This window comes from Trichechus manatus, unplaced genomic scaffold (assembly GCF_000243295.1).
Source record: "Trichechus manatus latirostris isolate Lorelei unplaced genomic scaffold, TriManLat1.0 scaffold00065, whole genome shotgun sequence".
NCBI lineage: Eukaryota > Metazoa > Chordata > Mammalia > Sirenia > Trichechidae > Trichechus > Trichechus manatus.
In genome coordinates this window covers 7,721,564-7,747,866 of record NW_004444001.1, presented here as the reverse complement: position 1 = coordinate 7,747,866, position 26,303 = coordinate 7,721,564, and the positions used below count along the sequence as shown (strand labels likewise).

The window sequence follows — 26,303 nt, the reverse complement described above, 5'->3', positions numbered from 1 at the left end:
ACACAAAATGTCAAGATTTAGTCATTGTACGTTCTCTGTGGATCCCTGTCAGTGAGGATATTTTCCATCTACGTTGTCAGATTAATACATTAGTCATCGCTCCCTTCGCTTTTTTTCTTATGGGCATTTCCTTGGATTTCCATTTTTGAGGGCCTATGGAACTTTAACGTGCTAACTTTGCCTAGCCACATGTTTGGTGTGGGGCACTAGGGTTATTTCCAAAGTCTGCATATTGACTTGGTCATGAACCTCCTTTAGAAGGAGGGAAAGTGCCTGCTTCCTTCCGTTCTCCTGGGAGAAGAGGGGTGGAAGAGAAGGGCCAGGATGAGGGCCTGGGGGAGGGGTGGTTCTTCTTCCAGGCAGGGAGTGGGCTGGGCCAAGTCCCCAGCCCACCAGGCCATGCCAACAATAGCCTGTTGTAGAAGCAGGCAGGAAGGAATGCGGCCCGGGGAGTTGGGCGGAGGGGCGGCTGCTGCGGTGGCGGCCGTGGGGCGGGGCCAGGTCTCAGGGGCAGCCTGTTACCTGTCCAGGTAGCTTGCATTTCGAGGCGAGCGGCGGCGCCCGCAACACCTGTCGCCCGGTGCATGGGCGGGGAGGGCGGTGGGGGACATGGCCTGGTAGAGTCCCCTGGGGAGAGCGTACGGAGTTCAGTCCTGGGCAGGGCAGGGAGAGGGAGGGAGGGTCCTTCCTTGGTCCTTGCGCGGCCTGTGGCAGCATGAAAAAAAACCAGACGGCGCAGGGCACCTTCAGCAAACTCTTCGGAAAGAAGCATGTCAGCCCCAACACCACCTCCCTCTATGCCACCAACCCTCCCTGGATTTTCACCCGAGAGGCCTCGGAAGAGGGGACCAGGGATTTTGGTAAGTGCGCCGGGGGAGGGGAGGGCGCTGGGAGAGGGGGCTAGCAGCGCCCCTACCCCCTGGAGACCGCCGGCCGCGCCACCTCCCCTCCGGATCTCTGCATTGGCCAGGGGCGGAGGGGAGGGAACACGTTGGGACCTGTGAACCCGCCGAGACGGACTTGCCGGGAAGGGGAGGAGGCGCCCGCACCTGGCTGGTTCTGGGACAGGGCGGATGGGGGAGAGGTGCGGGGAAGGCGGGGACCCTGTCGCTAGCGACGCCGAGCAACTTTGCCGGCTCCGCCGATCTGATCCCCAGTCCTTCATCCACGGTGTTTATTTTCCTTCTTTGGCGGAGGTTTTTGTTGACATATAAGGCTTTCTGGGGTCTGCAGTGGTGCCCTCGCCCCTCTGCCATTCTCGCTTAGTCAGAGCTGGGTGGGTGAGGTGGGGAGGGGTCGCAGCTTCCCTCATCCATTCCGCTTCTTCTGTTCTCCCCAGTCCCAGGCTCTGGCCTCTCCTGGCCCAAGGTCTCCATATGCTGGTTTCCATAGGCAGAGAGAGGGAGCTGCTCTCCTGGGCGCCTGCATGCTTGGGTCTGTATGGGTGAGGCCTGGGGAAAAACTACAGGAGCCATCGCTAGGAGGATACCAGCCTTTGCGGGACAACAAGTCACTTCTTGGGGTCATAGGCTTTTGCTGGGTCAACCTGGGGCCAGGTCTCCCATGAGGAGCCAGAAATGGGGCAGTGGAAGCCGCTGGCCCCTAAGTCAGGGTGGGTGTATCTCTGCAGCAATAGAGAACATCACACCAGCCTGGGGCTGTGGCTGTGGGTCATCTTATCCCTGCATCTCTGCAATTTGTTCTCTATCTAATGGGGGAGGGAAAGCCAGGGGGACAAGTGACAAGAATTCACTTCTTGTGTATGGCCCATGGCTCTGGACACAGGGGAGGGACTTCTGGGCCCAAGGAGGGTCACCCATCACTGCATTAGCCTACCTTCATGGTGAGCACATTCTCATTGCCCTCTATGGCCCTTGTGCTGGGCCCCAGATAATGTTACAGCATCGGTCCTGCTGTTGGATTCAGTTCAGCACCCAGGTTGCCATGGTCAGGATAGAAGCCACCATGGATAGAACAAGGGCAAACTTCACTGGCCCAAGGATCTCAGACCAGTGGGTGGTGAACAGAACTAACCACATACCATTTAGCCCTTTCTGAGCCTTTGCTGTAAAAGATTTTTAAGTGCATAGGGACAGAGAAGAGAGAGAAACTCTGAGTGGAAATAGCATTAGAGCTGAGAGGGAAGGGCATTTCTGGCAGAGCAAACAGCAGAAGGAGCAGGGCATGCTGGAGGCATGGTTTGTTGTTGTTGTTAGGTGCTGTCAAACCAACCCCATGTACAACAGAACTAAACACTGCCCAGTCCTGTATCATCCTCACAACCGTTGTTATGCTTGAGCCCATTGTGTGCCCAGATGTGTTGGCATGTATAACCCTGTGAGGCCAGAATCGCTGTCTTCACCTGAACAAAGACGTTGGGCAGCAAACGCATGGTGGGTGCAAGGTGCCATTGTCATCTTTGTATTGTTGACTCATTAAATCCTCATCTAGCCTGCGAGGCAGGTACTATTATTATCGTTCCTATCTGACAGATGAGGAGATTGAGGCACTGCGACAGGAGAAGTCGTCACATGCCCAAGATCATTCAGCTTTAAATGGCAGAGCCAGGATTTTTTTTAAGTGGACAATTGAATGATTTTTAATTGATTCCTAGGGTTGTGCACCCATCACTACAATCCAGTTTTAGAACATTTCTGTCACTTCCAAAACGTTCCCTCTTGAGGCAGAGCCAATATTTGAACCCAGCAGTCAGGCAGGCTCAAGACATCATACTCTTAACCAGTTTGCTGAATTGACTGCGGAGGAAGGAGATCCAAGGGTGAATTTGACTGGAGGGGCTTCTGCTTTAAGAACAACCCCTCCCATTCTTCCCCCAAGGGGGAGCCTCACAAATGCCTCTCAGGTACTCCCTCTATGTTTTGGCCCTGCTGAGCAGGCTGCTGGTAGGGACCTGTCCGTCTGTTGGGGGAAGTGTGGGCACGGTGCACTGACACCCCAGCCAGCTGCCTTCACCAGTCTGGGCAGGGCTGGAGCCCAGGGGCAGCTCCTGTTCCCCAGGGCAGGGCTGGGCCTCCAGCTGAGTCAGCCTGGTTGCGCCTTTCACATGGAGGGCTGGAAAATAGAGCGTGCACCGGGCAGGATGGCTCCCCAGTTTCCAGGATGTTACCCAGGGAGCTGGGGTGGGGAGGGGGGCATAGCAGTGGCCCTCCTCCCTGCTGAACGAGATTTATGGGCTTGGGTAGTGGAGGGTGGGAGTGGGGCTGGTATTGTGGATTCTGTGATGTGATGGAGATGCCAGACAGAGTCAATAATGTAGGAGCTAGTCGCTCTCTGGGCCTCAGTTTTTTCTTCTGTGAAATGGGGATGGTGTCTAGACTGCCTACAGGACAGTAGAAGAACATTAAAAAATGAAAGCTCTAAAGCAAGGATTGACAAACTATAGCCCCAGGTCAAATCCGGCCCCTGACTTGTTTTGTAAATAAAGTTTTATGATAGCACAACCAGCCACGCCCATCAGTTACACGTTGTCTATGGCTGCTTTCACACTACGATGGCAGAGCTGAGTAGTTGTAACTCATGTAACAGATCATCACAGAAAAATTTGCCCAACCCTGCTCTAAGGCATGATTTATTATTATCAGGTCATTCTCAGCTTTCATCACTTCCTGCCCTCTCCTGCTTCAGTTCTTAACATTGCTGTAGACTGGAGAGAAACTGAGGCCATCTTAAGCTCTTAAAGGTGTTGGGATTAGAGTTCCACAGGGACCCTAAGTCTGTGACATTCTCCTTTAGCCTGGGGTGAGATGCAGGCAGTATCCCGCCCTTGGAGAAGAGGCAGTGAGATGGAGGGGAAGTCAGTGTAGGGGTGTGTGAGGGAATTAAGGAGTAACTGCTTGCTCTGTGGCCATAGCCCTGTAAAAATGTGTTTGCACAAGAGCAGGTTGGCAGCAGCGGGTAAAATGCAAACAGTCACGTGAAGGTAGTGACAGATAAACTTTCCTTTAAAGAATTTCCCTAACATTTCTTCCAGTAACTATTAGGCAGGCTTCACTTAATGCAACTGCGATCCTAATTAAGCCTCTCCCTTCCCCCAACCCAAGCGAGTGACTGAAAAAGCCACATAGATTGTTTTTTAAATGCATGAGAAAGCAGAGCAGAGATGATGTGGATCTTTGCAAATTCCGAGATAAGGGCAGGGCTGCTGCTGGAGACAAAGCTGCCAGTCGCTCTGACTCCACCCTTACCTCTTTATCTGCCTCCACCATACCCACCCCAGCAATGGGGCACCCTTGTTCTCTGGGGGATTCCTCCTGCCCTGTTCGTAAACCACCTTCATCACAACCACCTTGGACGCTTATTTAAACTACGGATTCCTGGGGCCCCACCCCAGGCACACAAGGTCAGAATCGCTAGGCTAGGGCCCAGGGTCTGGGTTTTTAACCAGCTCCCAGGTGATTCTTTCAAACAGGAAGATTTAACAGCCCTGGGGGTTCCTTCCCCAGACCGAGTGGGGCTGTTCTCTTTCCCCTTAGGACTCCCTGCAAGGCACACACATACACACAAAAACCCAAACCGGCTGTCAAGTCAATTCTGACTCACAGAGACCCTATAGGACAGAGCAGAACTGCCCCATACGGTTTTCAAGGAGTGCCTGGTTTGAACTGCCAACCTTTTGGTTAGCAGCCATAGCTCTTAACCACTGTGCCACCAGGGTTTCCGCAAGGCACACAGTAGGTTCTAAATAAATGTGTAGGGAATGCGGCCGATCCTTATCAGCAGAACCCCAGTGCTCCCCGGTGTGGATGCCCCGTTCTGGTGTCCCCATTCCTGGAGTCCCCTGAAGTTGTGACTCAGGCCAGGCTAAAGGGTGGGAAGCCCTGAACTCCCAGAGGCAAGCACAGATTTCCAGCCTGGGCTGGGCTGGTACCTGCAGACCAAAAGCTGACCTGTGCTTTGTTAGGGTGTGAAGGAGACTTTTGTTTACTCTCGTCCCCTGGAGGCGCGCTGTGGTTTGCTGGCAGTTCTGTACACACATACACACCCTGCCTGCTGCTGCATTATATAAGCTCCTCTTGTCCCTGTTGTTTGACTCCAGAAAGCCAGACCCCTCCTTAACCCCTGAAGACCGGCTATGGGGCGCCCCTTCTCTCCCAGCCAAATAATAATAATAACCACAATATCATTATTATTATTGGCAACCATTTCTCGATCCAGGCATATATTTTCTCGGTCGAGGAAACAGGCTCTGAAGGCTCAGGTTAAATAACTCAGTCATTCAGCACCGGGCAGTTCAAACGTTAATGTGCATCCAATCACCTGGAGACCTTGTCAAGCTCCATACCGATTTGGTGGGCTTAGAATGGGGTGAGACAGCACTTATAACAAGTTCACAGGCGAGGCCAATGCAACTGGTCTATGGACCAGATTGAGGGTAGCAAGTCCTCTTCTTCCTCCAGGCCCCACACTGGGGGGTCCTTTCTGCTGCCCCCTCCCCCAGGTTCCTCCTTTTCTGTTCCCTCTTCCTCTGCTCTGTGGTTCCCTGCCCCCATATCCCTCCACCCTAGACCGACAGCCAGCGTCCCCTCTGCCCTTGGACAGAGGGCTTTCTCTGCTACTCAGTTCAGGCCTGCTGGGGCTTGCTGGGACAGACTAGCCTTTTCAGGTTCCTGTCATGTGGACCTGTTAATTAGCAAAGTAGGGCCTCATTAATGCCATTTGTCGGTTATATTCACATGCTCCCTCCGCTGCTGCTTCTCTGAAAGGCTGGGGCTCCTCTGGTGGCTGAGGATTGGACACCCCACCTCAATGGGGCAATGGTGGGGGGTCTGTTTTTGGGCTCTGGGTTACTCTGGGTCAAGGCAACAAACTCCCCTGCCTAAGCCCCTGGAATCCAATTAGACCCGTGGCCAGTGGGGCCCAGAGTCATTTGGGAACTCCCAGCACTTCGAGGGCCCCAAATCATCACCCCAGCCCTCCTCCCAGCCCTGCTAGTTTCTTTCCCTCCCCTTTTGGGAGGTTCCCAGCAAAGTAGGAGTTATTATCCTCATTTTACAGGTGGGGAAACTGAGCCTGAGGCAGTGCCCAAAGTTCTCAGGTATGACATGGAGGGCTAGGATGGAAACCCAGATCTGATCCCTAGGTTGCTTGGCTGCTAACCAAAAGGTCGGCGGTTTGAGTCCACCCAGAGGCACCTAGGAAGAAAGACCTGGCAATCTACTTCCAAAAAATCAGCCATTGAAAACCCTACAGAGCACAGTTCTACTTGGACACTCATGGGGTTGCCATGAGTTGGAATTGACTCAACAGCAGCTGGAAAAAAACACCAGCTTCAAGTCCCTGGAAAAACAGGAGCTCAGGGGAAGGGACACTGGGTACTTACATTATTTCCTTGCTCTGCTTCTAGAGTTAGGTTGCCTGGACTTGAATCCTTGCCGCTTTTGCCCACCAGCTGTGTGAACTTGGGTAGGGAACTTAACCTCTCTGAGCCTCAGTTTTCTCATCAGCAAAATGGGACTAATAAGGGAACCTCCCCCAGAGGGTTGTTGTATGGGCAAAATGTAAACCTCTTAAAATAGCCTCTGGTTCATAGTAAGTACTTAATAGCTATTAGACATTTAAACTTTTATTATTAATTTTCTGTCTAGTCTGGACCTCTCTAGGATTTGGGGGGAGTCCCTGGGTGGTGTAAATGATTAAGCACTGAGACTATTAGCGGAAAGGTTGGCGGTTGGAACCCACCCAAGGGCGCCTCGGGAGACAGGCCTGGTGATCTGCTTTTGAAAGGTCACAGCCTTGAAAACACTATGGGGCAATTCTACTCAGCAATTCTACTCTGCAGACATGGGGTCGCTGTGAGTCAAAATCGACTCAATAGCATTTGGAATTGGTTAGGATGTGGGGAATCTTTCTGACCCCAACCTCCATGGAGATCCAGGGACAGCTTTGGGGCTGGAGGAGGAAGAGCATTTTACCTGCCTCTCAGGGCTTTCCTGACCCCTGAACTCTAGGAGAAGAGAAATGCAAACACCTAGTGACAGACTCCTCTTCTTGAGGAGAAGGGGAGAAGACAAGGGCTGGGAGTGAGGGAGGCAGCAACTTGTGTCCAGCCCCCAGCTTCCCCAAAGCTGGCCCTGTCTCTTTCTCTCTTTCTCTCTCTCTCTCTCTCTCTCTTTCTCGCGCACACACACACACACCGTCCATTACACGCATACACCCTGCTGCAGGCGGAGAGGACCAGGTCTGCCTGTTTGGGGAGAGGCAGCGAGCCCTGTGTCTGGAGCCAGCGCTGCGCGTCAGAGGTACCACCACCACTCTCCAATGCCTCCTGCTCTGGGCCTCAGTCTCCTCGTCTGCAAAAACGGGGATTGGGACCGGCCCCAAACTTCAGGACTCAGAGTTCTCCCTGACAAGAGAGCAAAGGGCCACCAACCTCCTGGTGTCTCTCTTTGGGTACAGGTGTTCACCCATAATTTTCAAGTGATATGGCCTGATTCAAGCTCAGAGCCCACACCCTTGTTGGAGGGAGGTAAGGCAGAGCAGGAGAGAACAATGATGGTGATGATAATAATAGCCAGCACTCCCAATGACTGAGCTCCAATGATCTGCGAGGCACTATGCTAACCTTTTGCACACTTTATCGCATGCAGCCTCACGACAACCCCCGCAGTTGGTATCATTGTCCACACGGATGAAGAAACAGCCTCAGAGAGATCTACTAATGTGCCCAAGGTCCCACACTTAATAAATTGTGGAGCAGGAATAGAACCCAAGTTTAGTGGGGCTCTAAACCCAGAGCCTAAATCCCACACCGTCCTGCCTCCTCCACCCAGATGAGGAGCTGATGGGATTGCTTGTGTGTTTCTGACCGGCTTTGCCTTCCTCATAGCCCCAGGCAGCCTCCGCTACAACCTAAATACCCTTCAAGCCAGTGAGAGGGTCAAGTTCTCCTGAGGGAGAAGGTGGAGGAGAGGAGTCTGTCCTTGAAATGTGAGGTGAAGCCTACCTGTTAAAATGGGTGTGGCACCAATAATTTTTTTTTAACCACTTTTTTGGATAGTTGACGGCATTTGTGTGAACTCAAATCCTTGGGGGAAGGGTATGTGAAAGCCCTTCCTTTGTTTCCCTTCAAGATATAAGGAGAAAATGTCTAACAAAATATAAAGAAATACTGAGCACAATCTTGTCACAGAGAGGATTAATTCTCTGGGTAATTGGGATTGTTTTTAATTATTTGTTTTTATCAGGTTGTCAGATCTGGATTTTTTCCTGTTTTATCATTGCATTATTTTAAGTGAATTTGCCAGACAGAGAGGTTTGAGTTTGTATCTTGACTGGGCTGGGTTCTGTTTGGGGCTCAGGCAGTGCTCAGAACCTGCTCCAGGGTCTCACAGGGCTTCCTGGCTGCTGGAATTGCTGACAGTATCCCTCTCTTTGGAAACATCTGGGTCCAGAGGAGCTCCCTCCTCTTTCCTGCCTTCTGAATCCCACCTGGATGATCCACTCCCTCCTCCTTAAGTACAAGCAGCAAACAAAACCTCTGAGACCCAAGGGCTCTTCCAGCAGGAGCCAAACACCAGTTCCTTCTTGGGTCAATTCCAACTCCTGGCAACCCCATGTGTGTCAGAACAGAACTGTGCTTCAGAGGGTTTTCAATGGCTGTGATTTTTCAGAAGCAGATTGCCAGACTTTTCTTCCAAGGCACCTCTGGGAGGAGTCAAACCTCTGACATTTCGGTTAGCAAATGAGCTTGTTAACTATTTGCACCACTCAGGGATTCCTCCAGCAGGGTCTGGTGATCTACTTCTAAAAAATTCCGAGCGGCTGGACTATATGAAGAAGAACTCAGCATCAGGATTGGTGGAAGACTCATTAACAACCTGCAATATGCAGATGGCACAACCTTGCTTGCTGAAAGTAAAGAGGACTTGAAGCACTTACTGACGAAGATCGAAGACCACAGCCTTCAGTACTGATTACACTTAACATAAAAAAAAAAAAATCCTCACAACTGGACCAATAAGCAACATCATCATAAACGGAGAACATATTGAAATTGCCAAGGATATCATTTTATTTGGATCCACAATCAACGCCCATGGAAGCAGCAGTCAAGAAATCAAACAATGCATACAATCCAGCAATCCCACTCCTAGGAATATATCCTAGAGAAATAAGAGCCGTTACACAAACAGACATATGCACACCCATGTTCATGGCAGCATTGCTCACAATAGCAAAAAGATGGAAACAACCTAGATGCCCACCAACAGATGAATGGATAAACAAACTATGGTACATACACACAATGGAGTACTATGCAACGAGAAAGAACAATGATGAATCTGTGAAGCATCTCATGACATGGATGAAACCGGAGGACATTACGCTGAGTGAAATAAGTCAATCACAAAAGGACAAATATTGTATGAGACCTCTATTGTAAAAACTCATGAAAAAGTTTACACACAAAAAGTAACAATCTTTGTTGGTTACGAGGGGTGGGGGTGGGGGAATACTAAATAGACAATAGATAAGTGGTAACTTTGGTGAAGGGTAAGACAGTACACAATACTGGGGAAGCCAGCACAACTTGTACAAGAAAAGGTCATGAAAGCTCCATAGACACATCCAAACTCCCTGAGGGACTGAATTGCTGGGCGGAAGGCTGTGGGGACCATGGTCTCAGGGAACATCTAGCTCAGTTGGCATAACATAGTTTATAAAGACATTGTTCTATATTCTACCTTGGTGAGTAGCATCTGGGGTCTTCAAAGCCTGTGAGCAGCCAACTAAGATACTCCAGTGGTCTCACCTCTTCAGGAGCAAAGGAGAATGAAGAGAACAAGGAAAATATTAGTCCAAAGGACTAATGGACCACAGCTACCACGGCCTCCGCCAGACTGAATCCAGTACAGCTAGATGGTGCCTGGCTACCACCACTGACTGCTCTGACCGGGATCACAACAGAGGGTTCTGGACGGAGCTGGAGAAGGATGTAGGACAAAATTCTAACACACAAAAAAAGACCAGATTTACTGGCCTGACAGAGACTGGAGAAACCCTGAGAGTACGGCCCCCGGACACCCTTTTCGCTCAGTGGTGAAGTCACCCCTGAGATTCACCATTCAGCCAGGGACTGGACAGCCCCATAAAACAAAACGGGACTAATGAGGCACAGCAGTCCAGGGACAAGGGCTAGAAGGCAGGAGGGGACAGGAAAGCTGGTGATAGGGAACCCAAGATTGAGTAAGGACAGTGTTGATATGTAGTGGGGTTCTTAACCATTGTGACACGGCAATATATGTGTACCGTTTAATGAGAAACTATTTTGTTCTGTAAACCTTCATCTAAAGTGAGAATAGCAGCACAACTAGAAGAACGTAATCGAGGTAACTGAATTGTACATGTAGAAATTTTTGAAACGGTGTATCTTTGGTTAAGTATATTTTCACCAAAAAAAAAAAAAGGGTCCTCCAAGGCCGAGAAGGGAACGTGTTGACGTGTCGTGGGGTTGTTAACCAATGTCATAAAACAATATGTGTATTGACTGTTTAATGAGAAAATATTTGTTCTGTAAACCTTCACCTAACGTAGAATAATAAATAAATAAATATATAATTTACTTATTAAAAAAAAACAACGTATTGCAAAAGACCTCTTTAAAGTATTAAAAAGCTAAGATGTCACTTTGAGGACTAAGGTGCACCTGACTCAAGCCATGGTATTTTCAATCACCTCGTATGCATGCGAAAGCTGGACAACAAATAAGGAAGACCGAAGAAGAATTAATACCTTTGAATTATGGTGTTGGTGAAGAATATCGAATATACCATGGACTGCCAGAAGAGCAAACAAATCTGTCTTGAAAGAAGTACAGCCAGAATGCTCCTTAGAAGGGAGGATAGTGAGACTTTGTTTAAATACTTTGGACATGTTATCAGGACGGACCAGTCCCTGAAGAAGGATATCATGCTTGGTAAAGTAGAGGGTCGACAACGATTGTCCAGACGGCGAAGGACCAGGCCTGCGCCTGGTTGTACATCAGGTCACTATGAGTCAGAACCGACTTTACGGGACCTAACAACAACAAGATGCTTGGGAAGGAGCCCTAGGGGCACAGTGGTTAAAGTGTGTGGCTGCTAACTGAAAGGTCAGTGGTTCAAATCCACTAGCCACTCGGCAGGAGAAAGATGTGGCAGTCTGCTTCAGCAAAGACTTACAGCCTTGGAAACCTTATGGGGCAGTTCTGCTCTGTCCTGTAGGGTCCCTGTGAGTCAGCATCAACTCGACAGCAATGGGTTTGGTTTTTTTTGGAAGATGCTTGGAGTTACTGGGTGGTGCAAACAGATAAGTGCTTGGCTACTAACCAAACGATTGGTGGTTTGAACCTACCTAGAGCCTCCTCAGGAAACCCTAGCTATGGCTGCTAACCAAAAGGTCGGCAGTTTGAATCTACCAGGTGCTCCTTGGAAACCCTATGGGGCAGTTCTACTATGTTCTATCGTGTTGCTATGAGTCGGAATCGACTCGACAGCAACGGGTTTAGAGGCTCCTCATACTCACAGTAACCCTATAGGGTCACTATAAGTCAAAATTGACTTGACGGTAACAGGTAGAGGCTTCTCGGAAGAAGGGTCTGGAGGTCTGTTTCTGAAAGATCACAGACATTGAAAACCCTATGAGCACAGTTCTATTTACTATGAAACACGTGGGGTCACCACGAGTCAGGATGGAGTCAACGGTAACTGTTTGTTTTAAGATGCTTATAACAGTGCCTGGCCCATTATAAGTGTTCAGTAAGGTTTACCTATTATTATTATTTTTGTTATTATTATTATTGCTGTCACTTTGCCAGTTTGTTCGGATATAACGCCTCTAAAACTCCTAGGCACGCAATAATCGTCCTCATTAATAACTCAACTCATGATAACTAAACTGTAGAAAGGAGGCCACCTAGATCTCAACACTTGTGCAGAGAATAAATGCAATAATTAGAGGAAGTATCTAGCCAGGCGCCTGTACTCACACAGTCTGTACCCACGCCTCCCCGCATTAAGGGCCAGGCAGCCATATCCATCCGATCTAGGACTGGCATCCACAGAGCACTATCTACAGAATGTCACAGGAGATCCCAGTGTCCACATGCCAACTCTTGGAAGCAGGAAACAGTCAGGTGGGCTTTAGTGTTGGCTGTTAGTGTGTCTAGTTATCTTGGCTTTTGTGGTTTCTGATTGGGCCAAATCTGTACTCTTACAGTTCCCTCCCCCCACCCCATCCAATCTTGGTCTCCAGCCTCAGGCACAGAGCTGGCAGCCAAGACTGGGGAATCGAGTTTGCCCAGAGTCACCGGGCAGGACAGTGCTGGGAACTGAAGTTTCCAGGGACTGGAGGAGCACACAGAGAACTTGCCATTTTGATTTCAGCCTCGTTTGAGAGGTTGAGAATCGGTTTGTTTGTTTTTTTTTTTGGTGAAAATATACATGACAAACATACCACTTCAACAATTTCTACGCATACAATTCAGTGACCTTGGTTACATTCTTCAAGTTGTGCCACCTTTCTTGACAATCTTTTCCAAACTATTTCACCATCACTGCCCCCACCAGTTTCTCATCTATCCTTTCGAGTTGCTGTTGTCAATTTGATCACATAGAGATAACTCTTTAAAAGAGTATAATGTTTAATGCAGACATTCTTTTCTAATCAGGCTAGACTACTAATTGATTCAAAGATGACTTCAGGGGATGGTTTCCATCTAAGGTTTAAAGATTTCCTCAGGGTAATAGTTTTTGGGCTTCATTGACTCAGGAAAGTCTGGATTTCATGAGAATTTGAAATTCTGCTGGAGAGGTTGAGAATCTTGAATGTACCAGCCAACTTTCTGCCTTAGGAGGACTCTGACCCCGTTGCTGGGGTGTTCTCAGGAGTCTCCAGGTGACAGTCTAAGCATAGATTCTCACGTACAGGGGGTGGCTATAGGTGTAGGAAACTGGGGTGAATGTGTTCTGATCCTAGGATCTCCCTGACAAACCCAGTCTCTTTTCTAATAAATCATCTAGCATCCTTGTAATTTTCTCCCAAAGTCATGTGTAAGGGGAAACCCATTGCCATTGAATCGATTCCAATTTGTAGCAACCCTATAAGATAGTAGAACTGCCCCATAGGGTTTCCAAGGCTGTAAATCTTTACAGAAGCAGGCTGTCACATCTTTCTCCCGCAGAGCAGCTGGTGGATGTGAACCACCGACCTTTTGGTTAGCAGCTGGGCACTTAACCACTGTGTCAGCAGGCTTCCCGCAAGGGGAACAGTAATTACGATTAGTTCAGTGTCCCAGTTGATAAGATTCTGGTTAATTGGGCTGCCGACCTTTGTTCTCTTTCGTCTCTGGTTATAGAGGAGGAGAAAGTCCCTCATACCCTGTTAAATGAATGAAAGTCCTCCTTGCTCATGAACAACATAGTAGGGAGCTCACACTGATGCCTGCCTCTAGGAGGTGACAGTGCTGGAGGTGAGGTTCTTATCAGTGTGTGTCAAGGGTCATGAGGGAGATTACATGAGAAACTATGAATGTCTCTTCACACCCTCCTCCTCTACTGTAGTAACAGCCCAGAGCATAGGCCCAGTAACTATAGAGGAAGTACCAGTACCAGTTGCTGTCGACTTGATTCCGGCTCATTGCGACCCCATGTGTTTCAGGGTAGAACTGTGCTCCATAGGGTTTTCAGTGGCTGTGATATTTTAGAAATAGATTGCCAGGTCTTTCTTCTGAGGCATCCCTGGGTGAATTCAAACTGCCAAGCTTTCGGTTGGTAGCTGAGCGCTTAACCATTTGTACCACCCAGGGATTCACTAGAGAAAGAGGAAGGTTCTTCTATCATCTTCCTACAGGGAAGGGACCACATTTGTTGAGCACTTACTATGTGCCAGCCACACTTACTCCTCACACTCCCCACAATAATAGTCCTATGAGGTTGGCACTATCATCACTTCCACTGTACGGATGGGGAAACTGAGGCCCAGAAATGCCAGTCAGTGGTGGGGCTGGGATACTTACTACAGACCCGTTCTTTCGGCCTGCCTACAAGGGTGCATCAAACAGAGCCGTAGGTACTCCCTCAACCTTCGGCAATTTGGGGGATCGGGAAATCTCAAATTTGAGGAGTCTAGAAGGTAGAGTCGTGACCACTGGGGGCAGCAAGTGGTCTCATCATCTCTGCTTGTTCCAGATCAGAAATTCAAACAGTTGAAAGAAAAGTTGACTTGTTTTCCTCCCTCTCTCAGAGATAAGCTTTGGCTGGGGCTGAGGCTGGGGCCTTGGCCAAGCTCTCAGGGCCCCAAAGGGAGAGACAACTTTCTGTGGGGAAAAAGGCCCAGGACCTGTGGGAGGTGGATAAGGAGAGAGGTGGTTGCTAGGATCTGAATGCCCCAGGAACCCTGGTGGAGACCCCAGGAAACCACTCACTGAGTCCTCCACTGTGCAGCCTTAGTCAGACCCATTAGCTCATGCCCCATCCAGAGGAACTTACTATGTATGATGATGTGCTTAGCTGAGTCAACCAGGTGGCAACTACAGGCCCTGGCTTCCTTCAACTGGGAACTGCAAGGCAGATTAATCTTGACTGGCCCAGATACCTTTGACCTCCAGCTCATGGTCTCCCTCACTTGTCTCGCCTAGATGGTATCTATTACGGAGACAATCGGTTTGACACAGTGAGTGAGTCCGGAACAGCCACACTGAAAGCTCGGCCAAGAGTCCGGCCCCTGCTGACTTTCCTTCCACTGGTGAGTATAGTTCTGCTCTGGGATCTGAGGGTCAGTACTGGACGGGGACACCTGCGGCTGCCATACAGCAGGCAGTCCCATCTTCCCTGGCCCTGAGGGAGGTCAGCCTCACCCTCTGATCATTCCTGGTGCCAACCCTGGGTGGCTGCTGGGAGAAGGCATGGCTGAGACTGTCAGCAGGAAAGCTGGGATTAGTGGTGTCATCTCCTCTGGGGCTGAAACCCAAGGAGAAGTTATGGAGAATTTGTGTACAGAGGTGACACACCAATGGGTACCTCCAGCCAAGCAGGATTCATATTCCACAATCACTGATAACTACCTGCTCCTAGCCAGGCCCTGCATTCCTGCTGGGATTCTGAGATGACTGAGCTAGCCTTGCTGCTCTCAAGGAGCTCCCTGCCCAGTGCAGGAAACAAATGAGTAAACAGATTCTTAGAACATAAGCCAGAGCAGGGGCAGCCAATCCAGCCACAGAGGGTGGTCAAGGAGGGCTTCCTGGAAGAGGTAATACCTAAACTGCCTCAAAGGACAAATAGCAGTGGACCTTAGAGAAGGGCATTTAGGACAGATGTGTTTGAGGGTCAGAAACTGCAGGAAACCAAAACTCCCTTTTGGAGTTTGTGATTGGGCTTTTGTTCTTTGACAAAGGAGAGGTACCCAGCATGACTGCTTGGTGGTGGGTTCTATTTACCATGGTGAAAGTTCCTGGGTTTTCTGGAACAGTCTAGAGCAGCACTGTCCAATAAAAATATAATGCGAGCCTTATATGTAATTTTTAAGTTTCTAGTAGCCTGACCATCCCACTCCTCTCCCTTCCCTTCTGTGCCAGGCTCGGGGACGGGTCCTTTGCTTTCTTCCAGGTGGGGCAGGAGGCCGAGAGCAGGAGTAGGGGGAAGACTAAGAGGGACAGAGCTCCATATGGGTGTGAGTTCATATGCAGACACACGCCCATCCTGCCCCAGCCCTGCCTGACATCATCCGGCCCCTCCCTGTCCTCCCTTCCAACACTCTGAGGGCACCTTCCAGGCCAGGCTGCCCTGGGGCAGGGGAGGCACCAAGTGGCATCACCCCAAAAAGCCAGGTGATGGGCCCCAGCAAGGACCATGCTCTTCCTCAAGCTCTGTCTGGGCCTGGGCAGTCTTCTGAACATACCCTCACCATCAGTACCCATGAGCTGCCAAGGGATGGAGTGCAAGAGTGGAGGGGAAAGCCTTCATCTTAAGTGAGAATAACAGCACAATTCAAAGAGCGTAGTCAATGTCACTGAACTGTACATGTAGACATTTTTGAAATGGTGTATCTTTGGCTATGTGTATTTTCACCAAAAAAAAAAGAGGTTGAGAAGTTAGAGGGTTGATATGTTGTGGGGTTGTTAACCAATGTTATAAAACAACATGTGTAGTTCTGTTTCATGAGAAACTATTTGTTCTTTAAGCCTTCACCTGAAATACAATAAAAAAAAAAAAAAAAAAAGAGTGGAGGGGAGGGCAATGACAGGTGCTTCTGCCCCCTTCCCTGGAGCCTCCTCACTCCATTTGAGGGAAAGGTGCTGAGGACTAAGAAATGCTTTCTCAGGCATTCAGCAGCCAAAGGCAATTATGAAAAGGCCCTCAGGATCCCTTAGTGAGTGGGACGCACCTGGAATTGATCCTCAGGTAGCTGGCACCAGTTCGGGCTCTTCCCCTGGGTTGCAGGATGGCTGAGGGCCAGTCCTTTCCTCTCTCTGGGCCTCTGGCTTGCATCTGTCAGTGGGGGCTACACTGGTTAGTCCTCAAGAATCTCCCCAGCTGTGACCTTCTGTGTTAAAATGACTCCCTAATGGAGGGGCAATAGTCCCTGGGTGGTACAAACGGTTAAGCATTTGGTTGCTAACCGAAAGTTTGGAAGTTCGAGTCCACCCAGAAGCACCTCGGAAGAAAGGCCTGGTGATCTACTTCCAAAAAATCAGCCACTGAAAACCCTATGGAGCACAGTTCTATTCAGACACACATGGGGTCAACATGAGTTGGAATCGACTCTACGGCAACTGGTAACTGGCAATAGGGGGGCAGTGGGTGTGGCCAGCTCATTGGAGGCTCCCCAGAGATGCCAGGCCCCTGGAGACATGTGGATCGCTCCTCGAGCTGGAAAGGTCTCTCTGCTTCCAAATCTGAAAAGGCTGGCGTTCCAACCAGCCCAGAGCCACCCCACCTTCCTGCTCAGGGAGCTCTACAGCTGGATTAAACCAAAACCAAATCTGTTGCTGTGCAGTCGATTCTGACTCATAGCAACCCTACAGGACAGAGTTGAACTGCCCCATAGGGTTTCCAAGGCTGTAAATCTTTACGGAAGCAGACCACTGCATCTTTCTCCTGAGGAGCAGCTGGTGGGTTGACCTTTGGGTTAGCAGCCGAGTGCTTAACCACTACGCCACCAGGGCTCCTTAGAGCTGGATTAGTATCGCCAAATGTCAGAGCTGGGTAGGACCTCAGTGCTCATCAGGATGAGGAAACTGAGGCCCAGGGAGGGGAAAGCCCTTTCCCAGGTCACACAGAAGCAGAGGCAGGACGCCATGCAGTCCTATCCATATCACCCTGGGCCTCGGCAGAGTTGGGGAGGTATCTTTTTCCCTTAGAAACATCTTCCCCTCCTACTCCCACCTCCCAGGGGAAGCCCACCCAGAGCTCAGGGCCAGAGCCTGGCACTCTGCCCTGTCCCCACAGTCGGGTGGTGGGAAGGTTGTCCTTCTCTCTGGGGCTCCCTCTCACCCTCCCCTGCTCTGAATCAAGCTGTCGCCAGGGTGATGCGTATGAGGAATTAAAAATGAAATGCCAGTGTGGCAAATATGGGGAAACTGGCTGGACAGGTCCCCAGGGCTGCCGCAGGCGGTGAGAGCTCCTTGGGTTATCCCACCCTCTGAGTCAGGCAGGCCTGGCTGTGCCCGGGGGAGGCCCCGCCTGCACTGGACCTCTCCCTCAAAGAAGCAGCCCGAGTCAGCTCCACTTTTTCTACCCCACCCACTGGCCGCAGGAGCTCATCTCCCAACTCCAGGCCCAGCTCCTTTCAGGGTTGGGGTTTGAGGTCCTTAGGGTGAACCAGGCAGGGCAGTTACTATGGGCTTTTAACTGATTCATGTGACTGACACCGGCTGGAGGAGTTGCAGGGTGAGGAAGCCCTGTGTGTTTGTGGGGTGGGGGTGTCAGAAGCCTGCCCCTATTGTTTACTGGCCTGTAGCAAGGGTACAAAAGGACCCCCAATGGCACCGCAGCGCATCCCATTCTCCACCCAACTGGCTCCTTCCCTCTCAGTGAGGGCCTCAGCCTGAATGTCCAAAGCTCCATCCACACTCCCACCTCCACCCACAAACAGCAGCCCCTAGGACACCCCATGGGTTCAGGGATGTGCACCCCTAGCTCAGACTGCCCTTGGGAGGACTGGCCCAGGGAGGAGGCCCTGAGAGTGGGCTTGGGCTGTTTAAGCAGGGATTTCTGGGGGCCTTACCTGGAGCAGGTGGAGAAGTGGGGTGGAGTAGGTTCTGAGTGGATGTGTCCCCTTGACCCCATGGACTCCTGTAGAGAGGGCCCTCCATAGCATAGGGTCCAGGGCAGGGGCCTTGGTAGCCCGGGTCTAAGGGCAGTCTGGGATGGCAGGTAGGTCCAGAGGAAGATAGCCTTATTGTTGGAAATCCTCCTCTGGCCTCCAAGAGGGCATCTGAGCTGTGGGAGAGGGTAGGGTGGATGGGGAGGCAGTAGAGCTCTTGTATAAAGTGTTGCTGGCTTTCAGCTTCAAAGAAGCTGCTCTGTGGGGAACACAGAAGCTGCCTTTATAAAGTCTAAGGCACATCGGCTCTCGGTCCTCCCCCACTTGCCCCTGGCCAGCACCCCCTACTGTTACACTGCCCCCCAAGCCAGGAGGGGCTGCCCAGTCTAGGAAAACAGCTGGCACGGCCTCACCTAGCTGGTGCATTGGGTGTCTGGCAGGGTTTCTTGGTGGCCTCACTCTGTGGGTAGTATGGGGGTCTCATCCCCCAGCTCCCCCAGCCTACGGTGATGCCACCAACTATGCCTGGCTCTAACTCTGGCTCTGGGTCATCGCCCTCACCCCCTGCAGCGGCACACCCCACCTATCACTCTGGCTGTCCCACCCTGTGAGGCTGGTGCCCCACACCAGCCTCCAGAGGAGTCTGGGAGAGGTTTGCATTCCACAATGTGCAGCTAAGCCTCAGAGCTGACCGGTGGCCAAGGTCAACTGTGCATTGCCCACTGGCCCAGCCCCTGGTGCTGACCCACCCTTGGGGCTTGACTGGGCTTGGAGGAATCCCAGGCATGAGGATGTGTGAGGAGCGCTGAGCCTGGTGGACAAGGGCAGCCTGCACAGAGGCCTGGCCTCAGCCTGAGGCCGGTGGGAAGGGCTGGAGCCACCAGTAGGGTAAGCCCTGCCGCCCTAAGTGGCACAGCAGGGGGTGAGCAGAGGTCTCTGAGCCCCAAAACTTAAAGGTAGAGTCTAGATTTATCCTCTGATAGTGAGTGTTTCCTCGCTCCATTTCTCTCTCCCTTCGTCCCTTCTTCTCTTCAACTCTGAAAGGTTTGTGCAGTGGGAAGGACAGTAGGGGATTCCTGGTGACCTGACCATGACCATGGGCAAGCACTCCATCTCCTCAGATCCAATAAGACAGACATACCTCAGGCCATCAGAGAAGAATCTCCAGAGCAGAATGTCCAAGGCCTCAGGCTACTGCTCACCCACTGAGCAGAGGCCCATTTGCCACCCAAGCTTTGGTTGGCACCTGAGAGGAAATGATTTTTCTCGAGCACTAACTCTGCAGGATATCTTTAGGCGTACAGTGGCCTTTGGCGCCACGGCAAACCCGAGGGAAGTGGTATCATCCCCATTTTACAGATGAGAAAACTGAGCCTCAAGGCAGGGGAGGGGAATGCTGATTGACACCAACTATACATCAGAGGAGCCCTGGTGGTGCAGTGGTTAAGAGCTCAGCTGCTAACCAGAAGACTGGCAGTTCAAATCCACTAGCCACTTCTTGGAGACACTATGGGGCAGTTCTACTCTGTCCTATAGGTCGCTATGGAATCGACTTGTCAGCAACAGGTTTTTTTAAATTTTTTATTATAATTTTTTTTAACAGTTAGTACATATATTGTTTTATGACATTGGTTAACAACCCCACATGACATGTCAGTACTCTCCCTTCTTGACCTTGGGTTCCTTATTACCAGCTTTCCTGTCCCCTCCTGCCTTCTGGGCCTTGTCCCTGGGCTGGTGTGCCCCTTTAGTTTCGTTTTCTCCAATGGGTCTGTCTAATCTTTGGCTGAAGGGCGAACCTCGGGAGTGGCTTCATTATTGAGCTAAAAGGGTGTCCGGGGGCCATACTGTCAGGATTTCTCCAGTCTCTGTCAGGCCAGAAAGTCTGGTCTTTTTCTGAGTTAGAATTTTGTTCTACGTTTTTCTCCAGCTCTGTCCAGGACCCTTTATTGTGATCCCTGTCAGAGCAGTCAGTGGTGGTAGCCGGGCACCATCTACTTGTACTGGGCCCAGTCTGGTGGAGGCCATGGTAGTTGTGGTCCATTAGTCCTTTGGACTAATCTTTCCCTGGTGTCTTTAGTTTTCTTCATTTTCTCTTGTTCCTGAAGGGGTGAGACCAGTGGAGTATCTTAGATGGCCACTCACAGGCTTTTAAGACCTCAGATGCTACTCACCAAAGTAGAATGTAGAACATTTTCTTTATAAACTATGTTATGCGTATTGAGCTAGATATCCCTGAGACCATGGACCCCACAGCCCTCATCCCAGTCATCTGGTCCCTCAAGGAGTTTGGATATGTCCATGGACCTTCTGTGACCTCACCTTGAACAAATTGTGCTGGCTTCCCCAGTATTGTGTACTGTCTTACCCTTCACCAAAGTTACCACTTATCTATATCTATCTATTCAGTGTTTTTCCACCCCTACCACTCCCCTCCCTTGTAACCATCAAAGATTGTTTCTTTTTGTGTGTAAAGCTTTTCATGAGTTTTTATAGTCGCGGTCTCATGCAATATTTGTCCTTTTGTGACTGACTAATTTCACTCAGCAGAATGCCCTCCAGATTCATCCATGTTGTGAGATGCTTTGAAGATTCATCATTGTTCTTTATCAAGCAATGGATTTTTTTAATATGTCAGATACTGTTTTGATTGCTTTTAGATGATAGAGTTAAGGTTGCAAATCTGATTTGCCTGACTCCAAAGTTCATGTTTTTCCACTCAATCACAATATGTAATACATTTTTTAAATTATCGTCATTTTGGAGTCCCTGGGTGGTGCAAATGGTTAACATGCTTAGCTGCTAACTGAAAGGTTGGTGGTTCGAGTCCACCCAGAAGTGCCTCAGAAGAGAGGCCTGGTAATGTACTTCCATAAAATCAGCAATTGAAAACCCTGTGGAGCACAGTTCTGCTCTGACACACATGGGGTCAACATGAGTTCGAATCAACTTGATAGTAACTGGTAGTGGTGTTATCATGGTATTGTGAGTTTTTTTTTTTTTTTTTTTTTTAAAGGAAAGTTCATTGTTAAGAACCAAGAAAATAGAGGCAAGTATAAGGAAGAAAATAAATATTATTGGAATGGAGCCTCCTACTTCCTCCCAGTTACTCACTGCTGGGTAACATTTCAGTTTACTAGACTGTGACGGTTTTTAAAGGGCTAATTCAACAGAGTCGGGGAGCTGGCTTGTACCCTCTGTGAGATGTGTGAAGGGCCCCATGGCCTTAGCTTCTGGGTGGGCATTGTCTGGGTGTGGGAGCAAGGAAACGTTGAGCCCCAGTTTCCTGTGGAGTTCCCGACCCAGGAGGGACTCTACCCCAGGCTGGAGCGTGGGCCTCTGCTGCACACAGGGAGTGGCGTGGGTGTGGCAGGCTGACAGGTACGCTCAGATGCTCATTTGCATGTTCTTTGTTTCATTGCCCACAGATTAGTCCGCCCCTCTCTTGATGTGGAGTTGCCGCCTTAAAAAGGCCACGCACCCCGCTCTCCTGAGTATGTTTGAGGCACATGCCAACCCCTGCAGGCACCCTGGGGTACCGAAGTCTGTCATTTTCCCAGGGCAAGAGCATAGGGTGGGGTAAAGTAAAAGGTGGCACACAGCCAGCTCCCCAAGTGACTGCAGCTGTGGGAGCCCCATGTCTGAGGCCAGCCGTGACCTCAAGCCCTGCCTTGTCCACTTGACCTCACCCTGTTGGTCTTAGAAAAGCAGCTTCAAAAGCCCTCCCTCCAAGCTCTCCTTCTCTTTCTTCCACCTCTGGTTCCCCTCTTCCCCTTTCTGCAGGCAGAGAACTATCCGGAGACAATGACACCAGTGTCATCGAGTGGTGGTCTGAGTGTCCAGGTGCCACCCACACCGCATAGGTGAGCTGATCACAGACAGGACACCTTATGGGCCTGGACTCGTGGAACACCATGGTCAAAATGGTCCTTAAAGTTTGTTTACAGAAGAGGCAGGAAACCAAAGCCCGCAGATAGTAAAGTGACTTTACTCTGAGTTAATGGGTGGTAGAGCTGGCACCAGAACACAGATTTTCTGCCTTTCTGAACCTGTATTCTTTCTGTCATTCATTCAGTCAGCCAGGAATTTGTTCATTCAACAAACATTTCTTAAATTGGCCAGTCCATGCCTGGCACGTACAGAGAAACATGACCCTCAGGGCTGGGATGGCAGAGCTACAGTTACCTACAATGGGCTCTGGTTAGTGCTAGAGGGAAAGTGTGAGGGCAAATACTGTAGTGGCAAAGAGGGCAGGCTTGAGATCTGAATATTGGCTCTGCCATTGACTAAGCTGTGTGACCTTGGGCAGTGTGCTTAGCTTCTCTGTGCTTCAGTCTCCTCATCTATATAATAAAAACAATAACCTGCCTCCATGAGGAGGAACTGGGTTGCCACATGTGAATTACTCAGAATAGTACCTAGCACGTACACAAAAAAAGAAACAAACCCTTTGCCATCAACTCAATTCTGACTCATAGCAACCCTATAGACCAGAGTAGAACTGCCCCATAGGATTTCCAAGGAGCAGTTGGTGGATTTGAACTGCCGACCTTTTGGTTAGCAGCCAAATTCTTAACCACTGAGCCACCAGGGCTCCGCCTAGCACTCCGCCTAATAATAAGTGAAGGCTTATTATGAAGTGAAGCGTTGCGTGTTGCTGTGATGCTGAACAGGTTTCAGCAGAGCTTCCAGACTAAGACAGACTAGGAAGAAACGCCTGGCAATCTACTTCTGAAAACCAGCCAACGAAAACCCTGTGGATCACAATGGTCTGATTTGCTGAAATATGTCACCAGCCAAGCTGGTGCACTTAATGCCAGATGCCTCTGTCCCTGTGCTGAGCAAGAAGAGTGGTTTACCTTCCAAGTCTATTTTTCTGGGGCTAGCATTAAAGTGAGTTGTTTTGCTTTTCCTGAATGCACACCACAGTGGGAGAGAGAGCTAGCTGAGCCGTAGTATGTGGGCTGGGCTATGCTGGGGCTTGGAAATTAGGAGTGGGGACTGTGTTTAGTCCGAGGAGCATTGGTGGCTCAGTGGTAGAATTCTTGCCTTCCATGCAGGAGACCGGGGTTTAATTCCTGGCCAATGCACCTCATGCACAGCCACCACCCAGCAGTCAGTGGAAGCTTGTGGGTTGCTGTGATGCTGAACAGGTTTCAGTGGAGCTTCCAGACTAAGAAAAACTAGGAAGAAAAGCCTGGCGATCTACTTCCAAAAGTCAGCCAATAAAAACTCTATGGATTACAATCGTCCAATCCACAGCCAATTGTGCAGATGGTTTCGTTCCATTGTGCACAGGGTCACTACAAGTCAGAGGCCAACTTGATGGCCGCTAACAAGAACATGTTCAGTTCAGTATTGGAGCTTCTGAGGAGATGAGGCTGGACTTAGGGACCTGCTCCAAGGGTCAGACAGTGTTGTGTCACAGCACCTCAGGCACAGGGGAAGGTGGTAGGTGTGCCCTGAGACTCCCTTATTTGGGAGGTTGGGGGTGGGGCAGAGAGCTAAAAAGCCTGCGCTCTGCCTGAGCTGCTGTTACCAGGCCTTCCGTCCATCCTGTGGTCTTGGGACTCTAATGTGTTTTCAGAGTACTTGAAGATCAAAGAGTGGGGTGGGCAGTACTACCTTGGCCATAAAGTCCGTCTTCCTCCCCCAAGCATGCTTATACTTAACCACTTTGGGTGACCAGAAGGGGATTCTAGGATTCCAGGGAATTTAGCTTTGACTGTTCACATTTTTCCCACCCTTGTCAAGAAGAGGATTGGAAGAACTACTCCTCCAAGCAACATGGGTTTCCTGATTTGATCCTCACAATAGCCCTGCAAAGTAGGAAGTGTTATCTCTGTTTTATTAATAAAGAAAATGGGTCTCAGCAACGTGGTGAAAAGACAAGTTGGAAGACCTAGATTTGCATCCTGGCTCTGATGAGGGATTTGAGATAATAGGCAGAGCGCTTAGTACGAGGCCTGAACATTTGTACAGTAGGTGCATAAGTGAGAGTTTAAAATCATGCCCCCCATCCCACATCTACACTGCTCATCCAGGGTCACACCACTAGTAATATTCAGAGTATGAACTGGAATCCAAGACTTTGGCTCTAAGCTCCCCAATCTTTCTACTTTCTGATTATGTTCAAGAGTAGAGGTGATGGTGTTCAACAAGGTGAATGTAATTAATGTCACTGAATTGCACTCTTAAAAATGGTTAAAATGGTATCTTTTATGTTATATATATTTTACCACAATTTAAAAAAAAAAGAGATGTGGGAGTAATCAGAGATCTCAGCCCTAGCTTTCAAAGGCCTGGCCACCATGTCATTGCAATCAGAGTGTGCATATGTGATGGAGGTTATTAGGTAGTGATTGGTGTGCATGCACGTGTGTGTGCACGCACTCGCTGCATATCAGACTGGCTTGGGCGACACATCTCTGACTGGATGGCCCCTGCGCTTGCCTTGGCTTCAAAATCTCTGGGTTTGAGAGATGTTAAGAACAGGCGTGTGTCGACCATGTCAATCAAATGGAGGCAGGAAAACAAAGACAAAAATTGGCTTGAGGCTATTCCAGCTTCAAAACTCTTTAAAAATGAGAAGAGGAATTGTTTGCTCCCCCTAAGGGACTAATGAGTGATTCTGAGATCTCCCTTGGTAACCCAGCATCTTGTAGTTCCCTAAAGCAGGATGTTTCTGTAACATTCACCTTGAATTCTGCCTTCTTGTATGTGAAGCCATTAAGCTCAGAGGGTTAGTGCCATCAGTGAGTAACAACTAGACTTACTCTATGTCCAGCTTTGAGGGACACACATAAGACATGGTCCCCGGGCTCCCAGGAGCTCACAGATCTTATTGGAAGAACTAGGCGAGCATCTAGGGAACAACTAAAAAACAATTGCTGCCAAGTCGACTCCGACTGATGGCGAACCCATGTGTGTCAGAGTAGAACTGTGCACCATTGGGTTTACAATGGCTGTGATCTTTTGGAAGTAGATTATCAGGCCTTTCTTCCAAGGCACTTCCATTTGCACCATCCAGGGACTCAGAGTAACAGGAGATCCGCTTTACGGGGCATGGCTGTGGGTTGCTCTGAGCAGCACCAGGTCATTGTGGATTGATGCAGACAAGGGGTAGCTCCTTGGTAATACAACCACAGTAACATTTACAGGGCTTTTGCTACATGTCAGGAGTTAAGTGCTTTTTTGTGTACCAAATCATTTAATCCTCACAACATCCCTTTAGAGAGATTCTATTTTTATCACCGTTTCGCAGATGGAGAAACTGAAACACAGAGAGCTAAAGTAACTTGCACAGTCATACAGCTATTAGGTGGCAGAGCTGGGATCCAAATCCAGGCATTCTGGCTCCAAAGCCAATGTCCTTAGCCCCTGTCCCTCTACCATCCTCCTGGAGGGTCTCAGTTAATCCTTGAAGGGTGAGAGATTTTAGACAGGCAAAATACCAAAGAGGTTGTTGGTGGTTCAGTGGTAGAATTCTTTCCATGCAGAGGGGCCCAGGTTCGCATCCCAGCCAACGAACCTCATGTGCAACCACCATCTGTCTGTCAATGGAGGCTTGAGCGTTGCTATGATGCTGAACTTCAGGGGGCTTCAGGGGGGCTTCCAGACTAAGACAGACTAGGAAGAAAGGCCTGGTGATCTACTTCTGAAAATCAACCAATGAAAACTCTATGGATCACAACTGTCAGATCTGCAACTGGTCATGGGGATGGCGGGGAATTGGGCAGCATTTTGTTCCATTGTGCACGGGGTCACTATGAGTCTGGCTAATTCCATAGCAGCTAATGACAACAAAATACCAAAGGGTGGGAGTACCACAGACCTGGGTTTGATAATACTAGTTGTGGGAATTTAGGCAAACTTTTCAAACTTTTCTGAGCCTCAGTTTCCACATCTGCTAAATGGGGATAGCATCTTCTTCACGGAGTGGTGTGACTAAGGTAACGTGTTTAGAGCACAGTACAGGAGTATTGTCATTAGAAATGGATGAGGGAGAGAGGCATAGCCTGACCAACACCAGCATCAGGGAT

At 49.6% G+C, this 26,303-nt stretch overlaps 1 protein-coding gene across 1 annotated transcript in view; it reads left to right on the top strand.

Moving 5' to 3' along the window:
- Positions 1-715: 715 nt before the first annotated feature.
- CUNH6orf132 (chromosome unknown C6orf132 homolog) overlaps positions 716-26,303 on the top strand; it is a 36,903-nt gene continuing 11,315 nt past the window's right edge. Inside the window, exons 1-2 of the mRNA XM_004379453.2 lie at positions 716-860; positions 14,636-14,742. Of these exons, the coding sequence (XP_004379510.1) occupies positions 716-860; positions 14,636-14,742 (252 nt within the window). The remainder of the gene's footprint in view (positions 861-14,635; positions 14,743-26,303) is intronic.